Source organism: Molothrus ater, chromosome 1 (genome assembly GCF_012460135.2).
Source record: "Molothrus ater isolate BHLD 08-10-18 breed brown headed cowbird chromosome 1, BPBGC_Mater_1.1, whole genome shotgun sequence".
Taxonomy (NCBI): Eukaryota; Metazoa; Chordata; class Aves; order Passeriformes; family Icteridae; genus Molothrus; species Molothrus ater.
In genome coordinates this window covers 95854410-95873493 of record NC_050478.2, presented here as the reverse complement: position 1 = coordinate 95873493, position 19084 = coordinate 95854410, and the positions used below count along the sequence as shown (strand labels likewise).

Sequence of the window (19084 nt, the reverse complement as noted above, 5' to 3'; positions counted from 1 at the left end):
TCTTCCTTCCCATGTTCTTCAATTTGTCATTTCATATCACTTCTTGTCTCTTCTGTCATATGGTTATTCTCATTTCTTCACAATTGCCTGACTTTAAGGTGCTAGAAAGATTCATGATGGTAAAAATATCAGTGAAGAAAGCACATCATTGTTTCTATTGTCAGATTAGCTGGTGCTGAAGCATCAAGATGATGTCCAAATGTCACAGAGTATAATCATAAATTTTCTCTCCACTCAGCAAATCTCAAAGAATTAGTACTAGGGATGCCAGCTCCATATCTTTATGTCTTCACCTATTACTTGTTTCTAAGTAGATTTAAAGTGTATTCTGCATTCAGGATTTTGTAGAAATATAGCAGAGGCTCAGCCAGCCCCTAGATTATAAACCTTTGCTATGTACCCATGTGAGTACCGATAGCCAGGGGCAAAAAAATACTGTATCAAGAGAAAGTGACCCTAAAAAGTTTGTGTTGTGTCTTCTCAATATTTCCAGTGAAGGGAAAGGCTCAGTAGAATCATAAGTACACTGTGCGCCAACACCCCCCTCTGTGGCTCATATCCCATGCAGGATTTGTGTGCCTGTGACCACTGGGCCATCTCTTAAGGATTAAGGAATGGTTGTCTCCATCTGATGAAGTGGGACAGAAGAATTTTTGCAAACAAGCTTGTTTGCAAAATGACATAGCATTTACACATGAGATTTCAAGATAAAGATCAAATGCAAGAGAAGTGGCACAGTAGCGAGCAAGGATTCTGGAAGACACCACAATAAAAGAGTTCTTCCACATTCCCTAAAAAACATCACTACTGGGAACATATCCAAAGTGCTGAGACACAGATTTCTCCAGCATAAGGAAAAATCCCCAACAAAACAGAGAAAAAACCCACAAAACAAAACAAACTAGCAAACAAAAAAAGCAAACAAAAAAACCCCAACAAACTAGAGGAATTAGAAATTGTGAGCAGTTGCAGAGTAACAGAACATGGTGGGATAGTTCACACTGTAGTGCAATAGGTGTGAACAGATTCTTTAAGAGGCACAAGTTGGGAATGACAGGAAGACCAACTGTGCTCTATTCAAAAGAGCAGCTTGAATGTGTGGAGCTTTGCCATGAGATGGCTCACCAGCAAGCTGAGGGTTTACAGGTCTGGATCAGAGGGCGGCTAGTGAGGAAGCTGTTGTGATGATCAAGGGGTAAAATAAGATGCAGTCTTCTTTAGCTGACTGAAAGCAGCCTTGCAATCAGGAAAAAGATTAAAAAGATTGATTTGACATGGAATTAGGAATTCTAAAACTCTGCTGCAATTGAAACTGGCAGGCAACAATCAAAACCTCTATTAGTATACTAATGGGAAAACTAGAGGGGTCTTGTGATAAGGGTCTGCAGTGTTCAAAGCTTTGTCTGCTAAGACCTTTTACTGATAAGGTATGTCCTCTGGCTTTTCAGAAGAGTCTGTGAGACTGAGGTACTGCCAGCAGTAGGAAGGTATTAGTTAATGATCAATCAAGTGAATAAATTCGTTTTACAACAGTTCATGAGACCGTATGAGATAACCTGATGTTGGTAAGGAAGCTTAGCCAAAATCACCTTTCAAAACCTAGGTGATCCAGAGAGAGCCTTTGTGACTGGAGAATGGAAAGTGTCACATCGTTATTCAAAGACAAGAAAGAGAATTTGGGACATTAGAGGTTGGTCAGTCAGTCTTCACTCTCAGAGTGAGGAGCACTGCACACTGCAGTCTCCTGGAAGATTATGGAGAAATCTGCATATCAAAGTCATTCAAAGGCATATGAATGATAAGATGATTGGGAAAAACCACAATGAATTTACAAAGGCAAAATCACACCCAACTCATTTCCCTCTCTGATAAATCAATTGATGACCAGGGCATATTATTTGTCTTGACTTTCTCATGATTTTTGCATGATTTACAATCATATCTTTGTAGCCCACCTAAAGAGATGTGAACTGGATGCATAGACTATAAGATGCTCATAAAACTGATTGGACTACAGGGTGCATGGAAAACTGGTTGAATTACAAGGATCCAAGAGTAACGGGTTGCAGTTTGAAATTATTCACTTTGCCAGAGGGTTACTAGAGGCTTTCCTCACAGACAGGTACTGGAACTGTTAACATTTCATATCTTCACTAGCTACCTGGATGACACACAAAAACACACTCTTATCAAGTCTGTGGATGAAACCAAATGTAGAGGAAGAAGATAACATGCCTAACAACAGGGTTGCTCTTCAGTGAGGCTTTAACTGACTGGGACTTATGAAAATTCAGGAAGTTCAACAAAAACAATTAGAAATCCTGAAATCTGGAGTGAAATAACCATGTGCAGCAGTATTGTCTGGGACTCACTGGATAGAAAGGTTTTGAAGAAAAAAAAGAAAAAGAAAAAAAGAGATCCTGAGGTTAAAAACTTGAACACCAATCAATAGTTCAGCTTTGAAGTAGTAAATGTTTATTGAAGAGTGGGATATATTAGCAAGAACATAGCCAGCAGATCGAAATCCTCTGTATTTGGCATTTGTGACCACATTTAAAGTCTCTTGCCCAGCTTTGGTTTCCCAGTACAGGAAAAGTAGCGACACTGGGGAACAAGCCTAATGGAGGTAAATCAAGATAGACCCTAGAGAGATTTTTAATAGGTCATTAAATGTATTCTCTTGTGCAGTTATATGTAGCTGGGAACTTCTTTTCCAGTCCAGATTAATTCACCACCTTTACTGTTTACAAGAAAGCATACACTGCTTTGTAATCTTTGTCCTAGCATTAAAGTACTCTTGAGATAGTGAATCTGTACTTGGCCATGCCACTTCAATGTTTTCTGAAGTTTTCTTTCACTGCACCTGGCTGCCTTGGTCATGGATAGAGTACAGCCTATATCCAACAGATGTCCTGGCTCTTTCTAAATATGATGTAGATACTTTAAGCCTTATGTAGTGGCTTGACTTGGCTGAATGCCAGGTGGTCAATAAGAGGCTCTAGCATTCCCCCTTCTCAGGTGATCAGGGGAGAGAAAATTAAATGGAAAGAAACCTCACAGGTTGAGATAAGGTCATTTAGGAAAGCAAAAGCAAAAGGGTCTGTGTGCACAAGCAAAAAAACCAAATATTTTATTCTCTACTTCCCATCACCAAATGATATCCAGTTGCCTCCCAGAAGCAAGTCTTCAGCCTGCCTAGTAGTTACTCTGGAAGGTTAATGTTGCAAAATTACAAATGTCACTTTATTCTTTCGCCTTTTTTTTTTCCTTTATATCTGAGCTGATTTCATATGCCTTGGAATATCCCTTTTATCAGTTTGGGTCAGCTGTCCTGGTTGTGTCCCCTCCTAAGATACTGCCCAAACTCAGCCCCCTGTTGGTGGGGCAGAATGTTGGAGAGAGAGCTGATGCTGTGCCAGTGCTGCACAGCAGCAGCCAAAACACCGGTGTCTTATCAACACCTTTTCAGATATCAATGCAAAGCACAGCACTGTGAGTCCAGCTATGGGGAAATGAACTCTGTCTCAGACAGACCCAATATAACCTTATTTTCAGAAAATCTGGTGATCAGTGGTATGGTAAGAAAGCCAGTCCGTTATGGGTTTAACATGTGAAACTTGCAAATCATCTGTCAATTTAGTTCAGACATAACCGGTGAAGCTCTGAAAAACATTAGTGCACACATAAAAAGCAGTTAACAGGCAAATATGTAAAGGAGGATGGGGACATGAAGGCAAATAAGCAAGGCTCTTTTTACTCTCAGTAAAAACTGAATCATGCTTTAGAGTGTATGTGGATTCCATTTTTGTTTTCAAGAGGTAAGCTACTTCTTGACTGAGGGTAAGGAAATATTTATAAAATGTTTATTTCACCTTTTGTAGTCCAGTGGTCTGAATTGTACTTATTGCAATCTGATCTCTGACTTTCATAGCTCTGTAAAGATAATTTTGTAAATTTTTCACAGGAATAGCTTAGATATTTGTTATGTAATGCATCATTGCATGCTTGAGTGGCATACACTGTATAATATATCTGCATTGAGCCACTGTCCTTAATAAACATTTTGGTCCAATCACTAATTGCCTGGACATTTTTAATCCCATGTAAACTGCATATGTATTTTCTCATCATTTTTTTTGCTTGCATGAAAGTTAGAACTCGGGGAAAGTTTTTTACATACAATGCCTGTCACTTATAGCTATGGTTCTTAAATGTACATGTACATGTCCCAGGATGCTTTTGAGGTTTGTATTTGTGCAAAGAATAATTAGTTACTCTTCTGATTTTTTTTAGAAGGGCTTCTTCCCTTCCTACAGACTGTTCTTTGTCACAAGGTGTTCGTGTTAAAGGATCACACAGCTACTTGAAGATCTCATCTGTTATTTTTATCCAATACTCTAACACTTATACAAGAGGGTCTATAATTTTCAAGCAGGCTGTAAAAGGGAAGATTCCCAATATGTCTGCATTTTTTTAAAAAAGAGAGGTACCAAGTCACTTGGTTGCTCATTCAGGGAGAACAGACTGAATGGGATCAAAATGTTAACCAAAAATCACAGATTCATATACATATCTCCCACTATTTATTTATTTATTCATAGTTATATTTTTCCTCAGTCAGATGGGGTTCTCCTGTTCAAGAGTTCTGACTGCATAATAGAGGGAGAATAATCTAGCAGTCAACTAAAGCTGTCATAATTTTGTATGAACAAGCTTTCACACAGGTGGAAAAGCATTATTTTAAGAAATACTCAAAAAATTCATCATCAGAAACATTTCAAATATGCATAAAAGGGCAACAGAGGGCAAGAGAAGAGAAATTACCATGTCTTAGGGAGGTAAGTGTAGTGGGAATCTTCTTTTCTCTACTGGAGATTTTAGCACAGTTCATGTGGTGTAAGAAAACAATAGAGCCATTGCACAGAAGCCGAATAATGGATGCTTTCCTTACCCAGGTGAAATAATTATGTAAAACTGGATTTACTTGACAGTCAGGCTTTAAGGACAGTTTCATCTAGAGAGATTGTAAGTTCTTGAGAGAACACATAGCTCTACACAAAATTCCGGTTAGGGAAGAAGCCAGCTGTTAGAAGGTCTACCTATATCCATTTAAACTCCATCCTAAAATAGTCCCAGTCATACTATAACAAACGGCTGAGAAAACTCTGCTGTCAGTAACAATAAATAAGAATTTGAAAGATTCTTTTTAAAATTATTTCTTCCATATTCTCAATGTCACAAAAGGCTTTAGGAGCAACATATGTTCTGTGCTAAGTTATTTCTTCTAGTGAAAAAAGTTGTTGAACCCTTTATCCTTTATCCACTGGAGTCTCTGTACTCTTAGTTCTGATATGTGACAATGTAATGCATCTCTCTAGATGTAAATTAACACAGTCAAAATTAAGTCAGCATATAAGGATTACTGTTGCTAAACTAAGTATAGGGACATGCTTGCTTTCGGTTTTAATGACTACTAAAATTTCCCATCTGGAGTCGATAGAAGGACAAACTGAACCTCCAGCTGTGGTCTCCCTGTATGTGTTTTTGAAGCAATTCCCACATGGCGCTGAAGTTTTACTCATCACAAAAGCTTTCTACAGAACAGGAGGTATTTAAGTCTTTTATTAATAACTGTATGCTTCACTTTGCCCCAATATCACCTAAACTGTGGCAGCTCTCACACGCTGAAATGAATACTGCTATTTGCTATTACTCTGGGTAGTCTTATATGTAAGCAAAGATAAACAGCTTTAGGTATAGAATGACAAAAAATAAAATAAAATTCAATTTGTTGAGGCAATGCTTCAGAGAAAGAAAGGTCAAACTGCATATGGAAAAAAAAACCAGCTCTCTCGATCCATTCCTAGCTAAAAATGTATTTTGCCTGCATGTGTACATATATATGTGTGCACTTTTGTGTATATTCACACACTGAAAGCTAAAAGTATTTCAAATAATTAGTTTTAGTTAATTTTACTATATCAGCAGAAATGACTTTCTTATGATAACTACTAATTACTAATTTATGAATTTAGGTTTTGATTGAATTAATAGCACTGAATATATCAATATGCTGAGCAAGGGTCTTTTAATTGTTTTGTGAGTTGATCTCACAAAACCCTTGAGTGATCTCACAAAACAACTTAAATTATTTTTATTCCTATGGTGAAAGTAACACTTCATTATTACAATGGAAATACTATCAGTCAGAAAGATTGATTTAAAAGCTTAACTATGATATTTTATGAGTTTTGGAGCATTTTTCAATAAGACCTGAATTTCTGTTGATGCAGACCTTTTTTTTTTTTTTTGGTGCAGAATTTATAGTCATTATTTGCTTGCTCTCCATGTTTTGCTATGTCATTACTTATACCATCTGTTGTATGTGATCTGCAGGGAACTAGCAAGTTAGGCAACTTTATTTTGCTGATGAATAGCAGAGATGATTCACTAAATAGGTTAAGCTATATGAGCTAAGAAATGGGAGATTTTAGATAAACTTGGTATGTGAAGTGCATTTGCATCATGACACTCAACGTTAAGTACAATTAGTGATCTTTATATTTTATTTGCAATAGGAAATAAGAAAAAAATAAAGCATGATTATTTTAGATAAGACCATAAACATGACTAGTTTGGGGAAAGATTTAAAACATGCATTCAAAATATATTTGTACACTTTTACTTATATTATCAGAAGTATGATTAGTGTTGAAATACCTCAACACCCAAGAATAGTTGTGTTAACTAAGGGTTTGCACGATTACTGCCACTGGTTTTTAAATGAACATAATCGTAGATCATGACCAAATCCAAACCATACCTTTCAAGCTCAATGGTACTGATGTTTTTCATAAACTCCACTCACGTGTTATAGGAAACAGCAGACATTTTGGTGTACTTATTAGAATATCAGATATCCTGATATATTTTTTGTTAGAGGGGGACCAGAACCTCTGTAGATTGCAACAGGGATTATGATTTGAGAACAATTAAAAGAGCTTCCCAGCACATTAAAGTAGGCTTATACAAAGTAATTTATGTAAATAAATTGATTAGGTAACATTCAGAGTTGATGTAAACTTAATGTTAAGAGGCACTCAAGTAAAGTCCATTCATAAGGGGAACAGACTTCACTGAAGTGAGTGAGACAAGCAAGATCAGCCTCTTAGCTGAAATGACAATGTATTTATCTCACTATGGAACACTTGAATTTTACTGATACTTGATTATATAAACACCTGATCTAAATGCTTGTTTATCATCTGCCCAGCCACCTAGTCTGTGTCTAACTACGCTCACGATGGATATCAAAAATTCTCAGGAATTTATAAACTCCAAGTGTGACTTAATTAACAGATGGCCAGCAATCATAAAGTTCTATTTTAAGCATTCTGACAGGTGAAATAATGTCAGATAAAAGAAGCCACTCTACGAAGAAAATGCATATTTTACAATGTATCATCGTTTACTACTGTGATTTAAAATTGGGCATGACTCCTCACGATAAGTGATCCTGGAAAATTGTTCAAAACAGTAAGTGGCTCCAAATCTAGAAACTATGCAATAACTCAGAACATTCCTTGGCCTTTCAACAATATATTAAAAGAGGGGAATTGGTTGTATTTCTTTAGTTACATATAACTGCTTAATGACAAGACATTACACATGAAAATGAAGTATAATAATGACAATGCTTTTTGAGTGTTCATTACCATTAGAAAGTTATCCTGAATCAAAGCAGACTATTATTCATAAGAGATATTTTCAAACAATGCTACCTGTGACTCTGCCTATTCTTGAAACCAATGTCACATTAGAAGGACATGAAACCACTTTCAGCTATTTCTGAATAAATCCACCAGTAACAAGCCGTTTTAGCCTATCTTCTACTTTGACAGATTGTCCAAGAAACAAATTTGGTCAATAAAAACAAAATGTTCTCTCTAAAAGTTAAAAAAGTCACAGCTGACAAACACAATGTAACTTCTAAACAACTCCTTAGTTTCATGTCCTGTCTCTCTCCTCCTCCCACAGATCCAGCTTGCAAGATGCTGACCAGTAATGAGATACACCACACATCCATCACACCCACTGTCTCAGGGGGAGGTGAGAGCACACAGGCTCTCTCGCAAGGCTGTGTTCAAACTGCGGGTATAAAACTCAGAGGAAGGCAGTGATATATATGATGAGAATTTATCACTCCTAATACAGCTCCTGGCTTCCACCCTGTCGTAAGTAGGCTGAAGAAGTACTAAAACAGTGAACACCAACAACACCCAGGTACAGATCATCTCCTGAAGGGAAGCAGTCAAACAGACAGTGGTTTCATAGGAATATGTTACAACTGTTACACAGCAGCTAATGAGAAAGCTTGAAAGCTGTTGGAAGGGGTCTTGTGCTGTTGCTCCCACAGGAACCAGTCATTATGGTGCCACTGGTCTACTTCAGTACCACATGTCTTACACCTCTAACTCTCGTGATGCCCCTCAACATTAAATTTAAACCAACTCTGAATGTTACCCAAACTATTTATTTACATAAATTATTTTCTATAAGCCTACTCTTGATGTACTGGGAGGCTCCTTTAATAATTCTGATTTCATAGTTCCTGCAATCTCCAATGCTGCAGTTGTACATTTTTTTCCTCCAACATAAAGTATGTCATGATATCCACACCTTATGAAAACATCAAGATTTTTACCATTTCCAATAGCAAGTAGATTGCATGTTGTCAAACCCAGATGCAAAATTAAAAGGAAAAAGGTAATAATAAATATTGCAAAGGACATAAAAGAAAAAAAAATCATGATTGCAATTAGCGTACAATAAGAATTTACTCCACATTTTCCATTTATTGTAACTGCTTATATAGGAGTCCTAACTCTATAGCTTATCATGAAGGACACAAGAGTAGCAGAGGGAAAGTGGCATTGTATGAGATACCCTCTTTAAATTCAGAAGATTGGCTATCATTTAAAAATATTTATTAAAAAAAACATGGTCAAGATTACTGAGCTTGAATACATGAAGTGAGATATTCAGCTTCAATGGCCTAAGAAATTTCCAAGGATAGTTCCAAGGAAAACATTGCCATTAAGCTCATTTTTCTTAGGAGAGAGCCAGAACTAAGATGTCATTGCCTTATTCAAGCCAAATGAACTGAAATAAATGGGAAAACTGAATGTGGTTATGGTAGGCAGAATTTTAAAACAAAACTGAGTAATTCTTATTTTAAATTATTTTGACTGAGTGTTTTTATTTTAAATTAAAAATATAGTAGAAATTAAAAACTTTGGAACTTGAACCCACCTCAGTTTCTGTCTCCTTAAGTGACACGATCGAGTTATAAACACAAGAAGTAGTTTTACAATGTCTACCATTAAGACAACTGTATTTATTGTATTTTAATAGAAAAAGGTTGCTGCTGACTCAGGTTTTACTTCATGTACTTAAACTTAGCCCTGTGGTATTTTGCAACTAGAAACATTGCAGTCATGCCAAAGCACAAAGAGGAACTAGAAAATGCAACCCATTAAAAGAACCAACAACCTGAAACCAATTCATTAAGTAACCGGCAAAGTGAAACGGCAAAGCAAACAAACCACATCAATGGTGAAAATGCACAAAAATGTTAAATATTGAATTGGCTTATATATTAGTCATCTGAGGTATATAAGCAACACAGATAAGGGTTTTTTAAGAATATATGACTTTAATTTTGTCCCTTGAATGATAAATTTACAATGAGAATGACACGTCCACCATAATTTTGAAATACAATGTAGTTACCACTGCTTTCCTGAAAATGCCTTTCCATTATATTTGGTTGTGGCAGAGGAGTAAATTTGACAAAAAATAAATTCTTATGCACATCCACCCTTAGGGGATTCATAATAAAATGACACATTTCAAATTAAATAAATATCGATAAAAATTCTATAAAATAAACATTCCTCCTGGATCTTCTCAAACAAGATTTTCCTCAGCATATTGCCTAGTACACCACTATAAAAAACCCAAAAAACCCCACTGAACTAAAAAAATAAACTTAAAAAAACTGAAGAAACAGGATCAGTTTATTGAGAATGAGGCAAAAGGATACAATTGACATTGGCCTGATATTTTACCTCTTGTTGAATGGGATAACAATTTTCTCGGTGTTCAACATCGATGTCAGTCCACCCCGGGAACTTTGAGGCCATTTGTGTTGGGAAGAGCAGACACAGTGAATATATGCATGGCACCAGTGCCAGCTTCTGGAGCATTTGCTGATCCTCTGAGGCCACTCTCCCTCTGAGGCCCCTCTCCCTAAGCCTGTCAAAGATGCTTGTGTCTACTCCTCCAATACTTGCCAAGGACAGCTCAAGTAGAGATGGTTTTATTTAATTTGGAAGAGGAAAAATTTGCTCTGCCATCTCTCTGTGCTTCCACAATGTGTACTCAAGCATCAGTGGACAAATATATCAAATAAATATTGGATAAAAGCACCCAAAATATAGTAATGCAAAGAAAGTATATATTTTAGGGTATGGTCAGAGAAGATATTCAAAGCCTCCACTGTTGCTTCTAGAAATGTCAGGACAAGTCAGAAATGTCAGTTCCTTTACCGGTTTCCAGATTGTAATTGAAGGATCATGTAGCTCTCTCACTCTTTCTCTCTCTTTCTCTCTCTCTAAATAGGTCTATAAAGATCAGCTGGAAAGTGCAGACAGAAATTGTTCACTGGTTAGCTTTACTTAGAGCTACAGGGTATATATGTGCTTTGTTTTGTCTTATTGATCAATCTAGCTTACATTTTTAGCACACACAAACAAAGATCAGGAAAAATAAAAAGTTGATGAAAAACACAAACAACACAAATAAGGTTCCAATCGTGCAAATTTTGCTTCACTGGATAAAGCACTTCTTGACACAGTAATGTCCAGAATCCCCCTCCCCCAGAAAAAATACAGGACTGAGACTGAAGCCATTCTTTTTTTTTCCTTTTTTTTCTTTTCTTTTTTTTTTTTTTCTTTTTTTCCTTAAGGCTATACAACACAAAGAAATAGAGCATGGAAGAACACCTCATTGGGCTGAACACTCCATTCTTCTGGCTCTAGAGTGAGCCTTTGACAAAGTGATTCTGTGGTCTGAGTTATTTGTTTCATTGGGACAACAACAAGAGAAAGAAAAAGAGGAAAAAATGAAAGAGGAAAAATAAAAAGAATAAGAAAGTCAATGATCCCAACAATAAAATCCAAAATTGACTTTACAATCACAGGTACAAATTGCTCAGGTCGATAATTTCATTTCTCCTAAAGATCACTGTCGTCTAAAACTAATTAGAGGCGCAGGTTCCAAGGAATTGTCAATATTCAAAGCAAATGTTGGAGTTTAGAAGGTTATCATTCTTCTACTGTGACAGTCTGACGGGGTGACTGAAAATATTGTCATGTGCTGCCAAGTTCAGGGTGTCATTAACAATTGAATCCTTGCTCCAGCTCATGGATCTGTCTCCTATTTGGCCTTCTTTTATAGCGGAAAGACTAAGAAGCCGGAAAAGGTTGAATATTTCCACCCTCCCATGAGGTTACCCCTTTCCAGTTTGAGATGCACTTTGTCTTCTCTTTCCATGAGGAGCAAGACCCCATTGCTGGCTGCTTCTCTGGTGACGTCCTGATCCCCTGCAAAAGCTGAAATCACTGGGTAGTTGTTTTGCATTAAACTCACCTAAAAAGTGCAAAGAGACAAAACCTGAGTTTTCTCAATACTCTCAATGATTTTTTTGCCCTGTGCACATCACTATATTTTTGTACAGGGCAGAATCTAGGTTGAATTAAGCTAAGGAAATAGGCAATGCATGATTTCTGTCATGTATACAGAACTCTTTAAAAATAACCCACAATCTCATTCTTCAACTTCTGTTTTTTATTTGTTTTTTTTTTTTTAATATGAGTCTTGAAATGAGCATTTGAAGAAAAAAAAAAAAAGAGAATGAAAGGAAGGACAGCATCTTCTTTCGATTAGAACCCACCTGGATGGTTTGTCTGTTATAGACCTTGACCACGTGGAAACTGAAACTATATATCCCTTTTCTTGGTGCTACAAATATACTGGAAGTAAGATCAAAATGGTTGCCAATATTAACTAATACCTGGAATGCAAACAAATAAAACAGAACAAAGAAAAGGAGAAAGAGAAAGAGAGAAATCAGAGAAATCAGACTCCACCTTAGAGAAGCACCAGCAAAAATTTGACATGAGCTCAATGACCAACATAAAGCATAGTCAAAATGGCATTTGCAGCACAATTAAAAGTGCATGGCAGGGGAATGGAATCAAGCTACAGAGGCATTTAAAAGGCATCAGAGTTAATAAAGCAATTTAGTTACACAAAAATGATCTCCAAGCCTGTTAGATTAAGTGCAAATGTCCACACTGAGCTGTCAATAAAGCAAAGGTGGCAGAAGGAAGAGGGGGAGGAGTGTGAAATGGAGGGAAGGAGGGAGGGGGAAAAAGGTAGGAAAAATACCAAAAGTCATTAGCTCATAACGGAAATATGTCTTTTAGATAGCACTACTGAAATCAGAGCTGGCCTCGAGGTTAGTAGAGTATAGAACTAAAACTGCACTACAGAGAAGGGCAAAGGAAGAAAGAGGATGCTCAGCAACAGCAACATCTGCCAGCTCATGTTCTCTGTCCCTCTGGAGGGCTGTGCCCCTTGGCCCACAAGCTCCTCAGGAGGCTGGGGTGGGCTCGCTCCTCCTTCCCGGCAATAACCTTAATTTTTCATATATTTCAATGTTTTTTTTTTTTGAAACGAAACAAAACAAAAAGAAAAAAAAAAAAAAAAGAGGAAGAGCTGAGCACTCCGGCAGATGTGCAGAGCCTCGTTCGGAAGCGGCGGCCGCACCCTGCCGATCCCGCCGATGTGACAGGGACCTGGCCTCGGCTCATCCTCTGGCGCCTCGTCCAGGCTCCTATGACGGGAGCAGGGTTTGGCTCAAAGGGCACGGGCAGAGGAGAACCTGAGGGTCGGTGGCGATGCCGTCCGGCGAGCGGGTGCGCCCGAGCCGGCTGCTCCGCCGTGCCCACCCCATGGGGCACGCCCGTCATGCTCCGTTTGCGGGCTAAAACTCAGCGTTAATGAAAAAATGCAAAACAAGAGAAAAAAAAAATACCATCGTCCCCCACTCCCAAATCCCAAGCTTTTTCCTCCCAAACATCCAAAGTCTATAGTTCCCTCCAAAAAAAAAGAACAAAAAAAAAAAAAAAGATTTAAAAAACCTTATTGTGGGAGCACCGAGAAAACGCCTTCAAACTCCTAGGAACTGCACGTTGCCGGGTAAAGCATCGAACATATGCTATATATTTAGCAAGTTGGGGGGGTTGATTTTTTGTTGTTTTGGTTTTTTTTTTCCTACTGATCTAATTTTATGAGATCTCGTATGCGACGAATGGCTGTGCAAACTCATTAGGAAGGACAGGCAGACAGATAAATGACAACCAGACAGGTAAAAAAACCAAACAAATAACCTAAACAACAACAAACAAACAAGCCCAGAGAAAACAGTCTAGTATGCTAATTTCGCCTGACTCTGCAATACTACTTCAGGAGTCAGAAGTGGCAGGAAAAAAAGAAATTTTATCGCAAAAATAAAGTGAATGGACGGGGTTTGGTGTCCGGGAGGGGAGCGGTGCGACGAGGCAGGGGCAGGACAAGCAGAGCAGGTTGTCCTCTGCTCTGCCCGGCGCATGCCGTGCGGGATAACACCATTCCTATATAGCCCGCCGGGGACACCGTTTGCCTCGTCTGATAACGCGGGAAACACCCTCTTCTTCCTCATCCCTCCCTCCCTCTGAGACATGCTGTGACATTGCTAAATGAGCTCCGAACAGGCAGATCCGGCGACTCCTCGTCGGTACCACTCTGAATTTGCACCGAAGGAGGGATGCTCACGCTTCCCCCGGGTCGTTCCTGGCTGGCCGAGGCAATCCTTGACTGCAAGGCGCCCCCGCACGCGTCCGAGGCACAGACTTTCACCTTAAAGCTCTTTCCGTACTAGCGATTGTGACCGGACAAGCAGGCAGCATGTTCACCCCCGGTACCACCCTAGGAAAGCCCCGCAGCTACCTAAAAGAACTTTCCAAAGTCTTTCTGGGCCGTTGAGACGTGAAGTCGCTATTGAGCGGGTGGGTCGGGATTAGGAGATGGAACGGGAACCAGGAGGAGAACATGCGTGCAGCCAGGGGAGGCAGGGGCGGGGGATGCCCGCGCAGGACGCGGGGACAAGGGGTAGCGAAGGCGAAGCAGGCGGCGCCTGACCTGGTCGAAGTAGATGGTCATGGTGCGGTTGCTCATCTCGGAGGGCTCGTGGTTGGTGCTGCGGGTGGCCGAGAAGGCCACCTTGGCGCTGCCCGAGCGCACCGAGATCCCCAGGGAGGAGGTGATGGCGCCGTCGGCCGAGGGGCTGGAGTCGCAGACCACCAGGCACTTTCCCTCCAGGACGATGGGTTCCGTGTCGTTCTGCGCCCGCACCGGGCACCCGGCGGGCAGCAGCAGCAGCAGCAGCGGCAGCGCCGCCGCCAGGCAGCAGGAGCAGCCGCCCGCCGGCTCCGGCAGCGCCCCCCGCCGCCGCCGCCCCATGCCCGGCGCCGGACCGCCGCCGCCGCCGCTCCGGATGGCCGCCGACATGGGGCGGGCGGGCGGGCGGGCGCGGGGAGGCGGAGGGGGCTGCGCGCCTGCTGCCGCCGAGGCGCCCTGCGGCCAGCGCTCTGCGGGACGGCGGCTGGGCAGCGGCGGCTGCGGCCGCGCCTTCCTCCCCTTCTCCTCCTCCTCCGCCTCCTCCTCCTCTGCGCGGGGCGAAGGAGCCTTCTCAGAGGGCGGGCGGCACGCAGCAGCCTGCCAAGGGGAAAGGCGGCGGTGAAGCACGGCAGCGGGCAGGCGGGGAGCCGGCACCGCGCCGCCCGGAGGGCTGCCCCTCCCCGCCCCCGGCGCCCCAGCGAGTACAACAGGTCTGGGAGACACCTGGCTGCCCGGTGTTCCCTCTTTCTCGGGTTCCCCAGCAGCCTGCCGTACTCCGAGGGGGGAGGAGGGGGCAGCGCTGCATCCCCAAACCCCCGGCGGAGCATCCTGCGGGTGCCTCGGGCAGTCCCTTTCCTGCCCCACAACCAATGGGGTCTCCAAAACCCGGCTCCGCTTCTTCCCACAGCCCCGCTATTAACTACATCTGCGAGCACGGATTGTACCCGTCTCTTAACGCCCCAGTCACCACGGAAGGAGATTTTGTTCTTGTTTTAAGTAACGCGCCCTCTCCCCCCTCGATGGAGCTGCCCCCCTATCTGTAGAGTTCTCTGGCGGCCGGGGCGCCCCGAACCCAGCGCTCCCGCCCCGGCCGGGCTCTGGAAGCCGCCGCCGCCCTTCTCCCCGCCTGGGGGCTGCCGCGCTCGGGCACCGATTTGTGCTTCCCAACCTTCTGCGCCCCAAGCCAGGCTACCACCACTGCTGCCGACCCCGGCGACTCCCTAAACTCGCAAGAAGGAGGCAGCCGGCTCAGATATCCCCCAGTTCCCACCCCGGCATGCACACATATCGCAGGAGTCAAAGCCTCACCCGGCTTCTCCCTCTGAAGTTGCATCTCAGTTTTTCCCGTTTACCAGCACACCCGGTGATCTCGCTCCTGGGAGATCGCCCCTACACTTCCCCAGAGGCATCTCTACGGTTGCCCTAACCTTATTCTTGCTACCATTTAAAATTATATTTTGCGAAAAGAACAGCCGGCGGGGAGGAGAAGGGCTTTTTTACCTGGGAGGTCCATGACGGGAGAGCCGCGTTGGCTAGATAGCTCGTCCGTGAACTTGTATAGCTTAGAGAAAATGAGCCGAGATTGCGCTGGCAGAAAGAAAAGGAAACAGGAGTCGCCTCTTTCTCTCCCGCCCATTGCCAATAATCATCCCCCTCCCGCCAGCCGCTACCACCACCACCCCTCTTCCCCCCTCCTCCCCTCTTCTCCGGCACACACACGCACACACACACACACGCACAGGCACCCGTCAGGGATTCAGACACCGGGACCAGAGCGGAGCGCTGCCACAGCACCGCCGGCGACGCTGCACCCCAGTCCTTGCCCCGGCCAGGCATCCCTGCGCCTTGGAGCCGCACCCCGACACATCGCGAGCAGCAGCGACAAGCCGCGATGTTCCCTCTGGGACGGCCTTCCCGGTGTCATCGGAGGCAGGGAAGAGCCGTGCCGCCTCGCCCCCCCTCTCCCCCGCCATTATTTCTACTTGAACCCGTCGTGCTAAGACGCCCCTGTTCCAACATGCCACCGACACGGTAGCGCTCACCAACCGAACCACACGGCATCACTCACTGGGAGCTATTTGGAATTCACAGACTTTGATTCTGACAACAATAATCACTAAAAAGGACACGTTGTTCGGGGCACTTCGGCCCGTAAGGCTGCGCCCCGCACACCGCAAGGCCCCATTCCCACGCTCGTACCCGCACACATCGGCGCCCAAAGTTCGGCGGCGGCTTCCCCGTTATTAATATATTTCTTCCCCGGGGTGTCCTGATTCCTGGCCCGTTCCCCGACACGTTCCCGAACCGGGACCCGCTCCCTGACCCGCTTCAGCACTCTGGGACTTGCTCCCCGACCCGAACCCGCTCCCGTCCCAGGGCTCGCTCCCGGCCGCTCTCCCGGCCGCTCTCCCGGCTCGGCTCCCGGTCCCTCTCCCGGCCCCGCTCCCGCTCCCGGTCCCACCCGCGGCTCCGCTCCAAGCGCGGTCGCGAGGCGCCACCTGGCGGCGGCGCGAGGCGAGCCGCGGGGCTGCGAGGAACAGAGGGAACAGGGAGGGACAGAGGGAGCAGGGAGGGACAGAGGGAACAAGGAGGGTCGCACCTCGTCAGGGGAGGGAGGAGGGAAATTCCCAAAGGGCAGAACGCTCGGCTGAGGAGCTGGGTGGCCGCCCCCTCTCGCTGCCTGCAGGGCCTGGGTGAGCTGGGCTCGTAGGTCGGCCCTGGCTTGCGGAGCGGCAGCGGTGATGTCTGTCACAGCCAAGGTTATCATCAGATGTTGCTGGCTGCAAATGTTTCATGCTCCTCAGCTCGTGTGGCTGCTGCTGAGAGGTTATCAGCGATGCGAGGGAGGGTAAGGCAGAGCTCTGGCAACGCAGTTTTGAGAAACACCATTGCATTTTGATGCATTTCTCTCAATTGTAAGCTGGGTTTCTCATTGCATATGGCGTTTTCCTAGAGATCCTGAAACTTAGACTTCAGCATCTGGAAGGAACTTATCAGAAAACTGTGTTTACATTTAAGCAGTAGCTCCTGATATAGAGAAAATTTGCAGGTGTATGTCAACAGTAAAATTACAATCTCTTCCATGAATGAGTGCTCCTCTGTTTCAATCTTCTGCTTTAAGCAGGAGCAAGGAACCCCTGAGGGTGTCTGCCTGGTGATTTGCACCGAGAAATTAATCATGCCCTGAAATTACAGCTAAGCAGTGTGCAGGGAATTCCTAACCTATAGCTCCTTATTTCAAACGAGAAATTTATGCTAAGCCTGAAATACTTATGTTTAATGGTCTTTTTCCTGAGTTCAAGCACGGAGCAATGAGACTAGAAAGCTGAAAAGTGTAGTGCATTAAAATTATCAGAAATCAGAGCAGGAACAAGTCTATGGCTGTAAGGCAGCATGTATTCTGCAAGACAGTGAAAAGGAGCACAGAAATTCCTTTAGAAGAGATTGACACTCTTACCTGTGTCTGATACACTAGGGAATTGCTATTATTTCTCTTTAGATCACACTACGCATTGATTATTACTCTGTTGTATAAATGAGATATTAAAGCAGAGCCAAAGGATTTGTACCTTGCTATATATGACTTAAAACATAAGGCCCAGTGCTGAGGGAATGATGGCATGTTATCCATTCTGCCTGCAACTTTCAAGGAGGATGAGCATAAGAACTAAAGGGAACTGAAAAGCCATTAAATCCAATGTGCACCCACAGGAAAAAAAAAAAAAGAGATTAATCTTGCCCTTTTTAGTACAAGAAATGGATCCCAAATGCATAGAAACTCCCTTCTTCTTAGATAAGTAACTAGTAAAAGACCTGTAAGTAAAAATCATTGCAATATGAATAGAGGGAGGGATAATAGCAACAGAATATTTACTTCTAAAAAAAATCGAATCTTAGGACATTTACGGTATTTATTAGAAAACAGTTCTGTGTGTTACTTCTAATTAAATATTGTCCTTAATGGAATAAAACTGCAGCCTTCATGGAGCTATGTAGCTGGTGGATTTACTTAAGCATCTTTCTTTTTTTTTTTTTTTTTGAGTTGGAAGACTGAAAATATAGAACATTAAATTATTAATGTCAGAAAATGCACCTCAGTCATAAAGTGACTTCAGAAAGTATAGTTTCTAAAGTAAATTAGCAGGGAAGTTACTGGTAAAGTTTGGTAAAGTTCTCTTTCTTGAGTTCAAAAAGTTGGTTGTAGTTGGAAAAGAATAGTGTGCAATCAAGTTCTTGTCATTTTTCATCACTTTGCCAAGAATACAAACATTTCTACCAGGGATGTGTTGAACTTGATGGTGTGGAAGTTACACAAGAAATAAAACTGTTCATTTCTTTGGAACCATTCCTAAGCTAGCCCTCACCTTGAACTCATTTAATCCAACAACTTCAAGGGGAAAAGCTTTTTGTCTTATCTACTAAATCAAGTTATCAACAGAAAAGTATTTTGATCAGTAGCTCCCAAGTGTTTCCCATATATTATTTACAATAATGTCAAACAAAATAGGGCACTCCTTTCCAAAAGAAAATGCTGTATGTCTTTTCCTGAAATTATTTCATAGATATTTGCATATATTATATCATTGTTACATGTACATAAACAGAGAAAGAAGAAATGTTCATTTAATGTGAAAATTTCTGTTATCTACCTAAAATATTAGAACAAATTTGTAGCAGGTTTTTGTAGAACAAAAACACTTCTATAATCAGCCAAATGTTCATTTAATGTGAAAATTTCTGTTATCTACCTAAAATATTAGAACAAATTTGTAGCAGGGACACAAAAACACTTCCATAA

The 19084-nt window shown here is 42.4% G+C and overlaps 1 protein-coding gene and 1 non-coding gene across 3 annotated transcripts; both read right to left on the bottom strand.

Moving 5' to 3' along the window:
* Nucleotides 1–6538: 6538 nt before the first annotated feature.
* CBLN2 (cerebellin 2 precursor) lies at nucleotides 6539–14628 on the bottom strand. Its single transcript, XM_054516755.1, has 3 exons — nucleotides 14308–14628; nucleotides 12017–12136; nucleotides 6539–11712 (listed from the first exon to the last, which is right to left on the bottom strand). The coding sequence occupies exons 1-3, from the start codon at nucleotides 14626–14628 to the stop codon at nucleotides 11515–11517; spliced, it is 639 nt and encodes a 212-aa protein (XP_054372730.1). The 3' UTR covers nucleotides 6539–11514.
* Nucleotides 14629–14655: 27 nt separating this feature from the next.
* On the bottom strand, nucleotides 14656–16558 carry LOC118684004 (uncharacterized). Of its 2 annotated transcripts, none has more exons than XR_008508736.1 (3): nucleotides 16486–16558; nucleotides 15787–15873; nucleotides 14656–14883 (listed from the first exon to the last, which is right to left on the bottom strand). It is a non-coding gene; the product is annotated as an uncharacterized LOC118684004 (transcript). The 2 variants fall into 2 exon arrangements; XR_008508735.1 differs by lacking the exon at nucleotides 16486–16558 and adding an exon at nucleotides 16026–16115.
* Between the last annotated feature and the right edge of the window lie 2526 nt (nucleotides 16559–19084).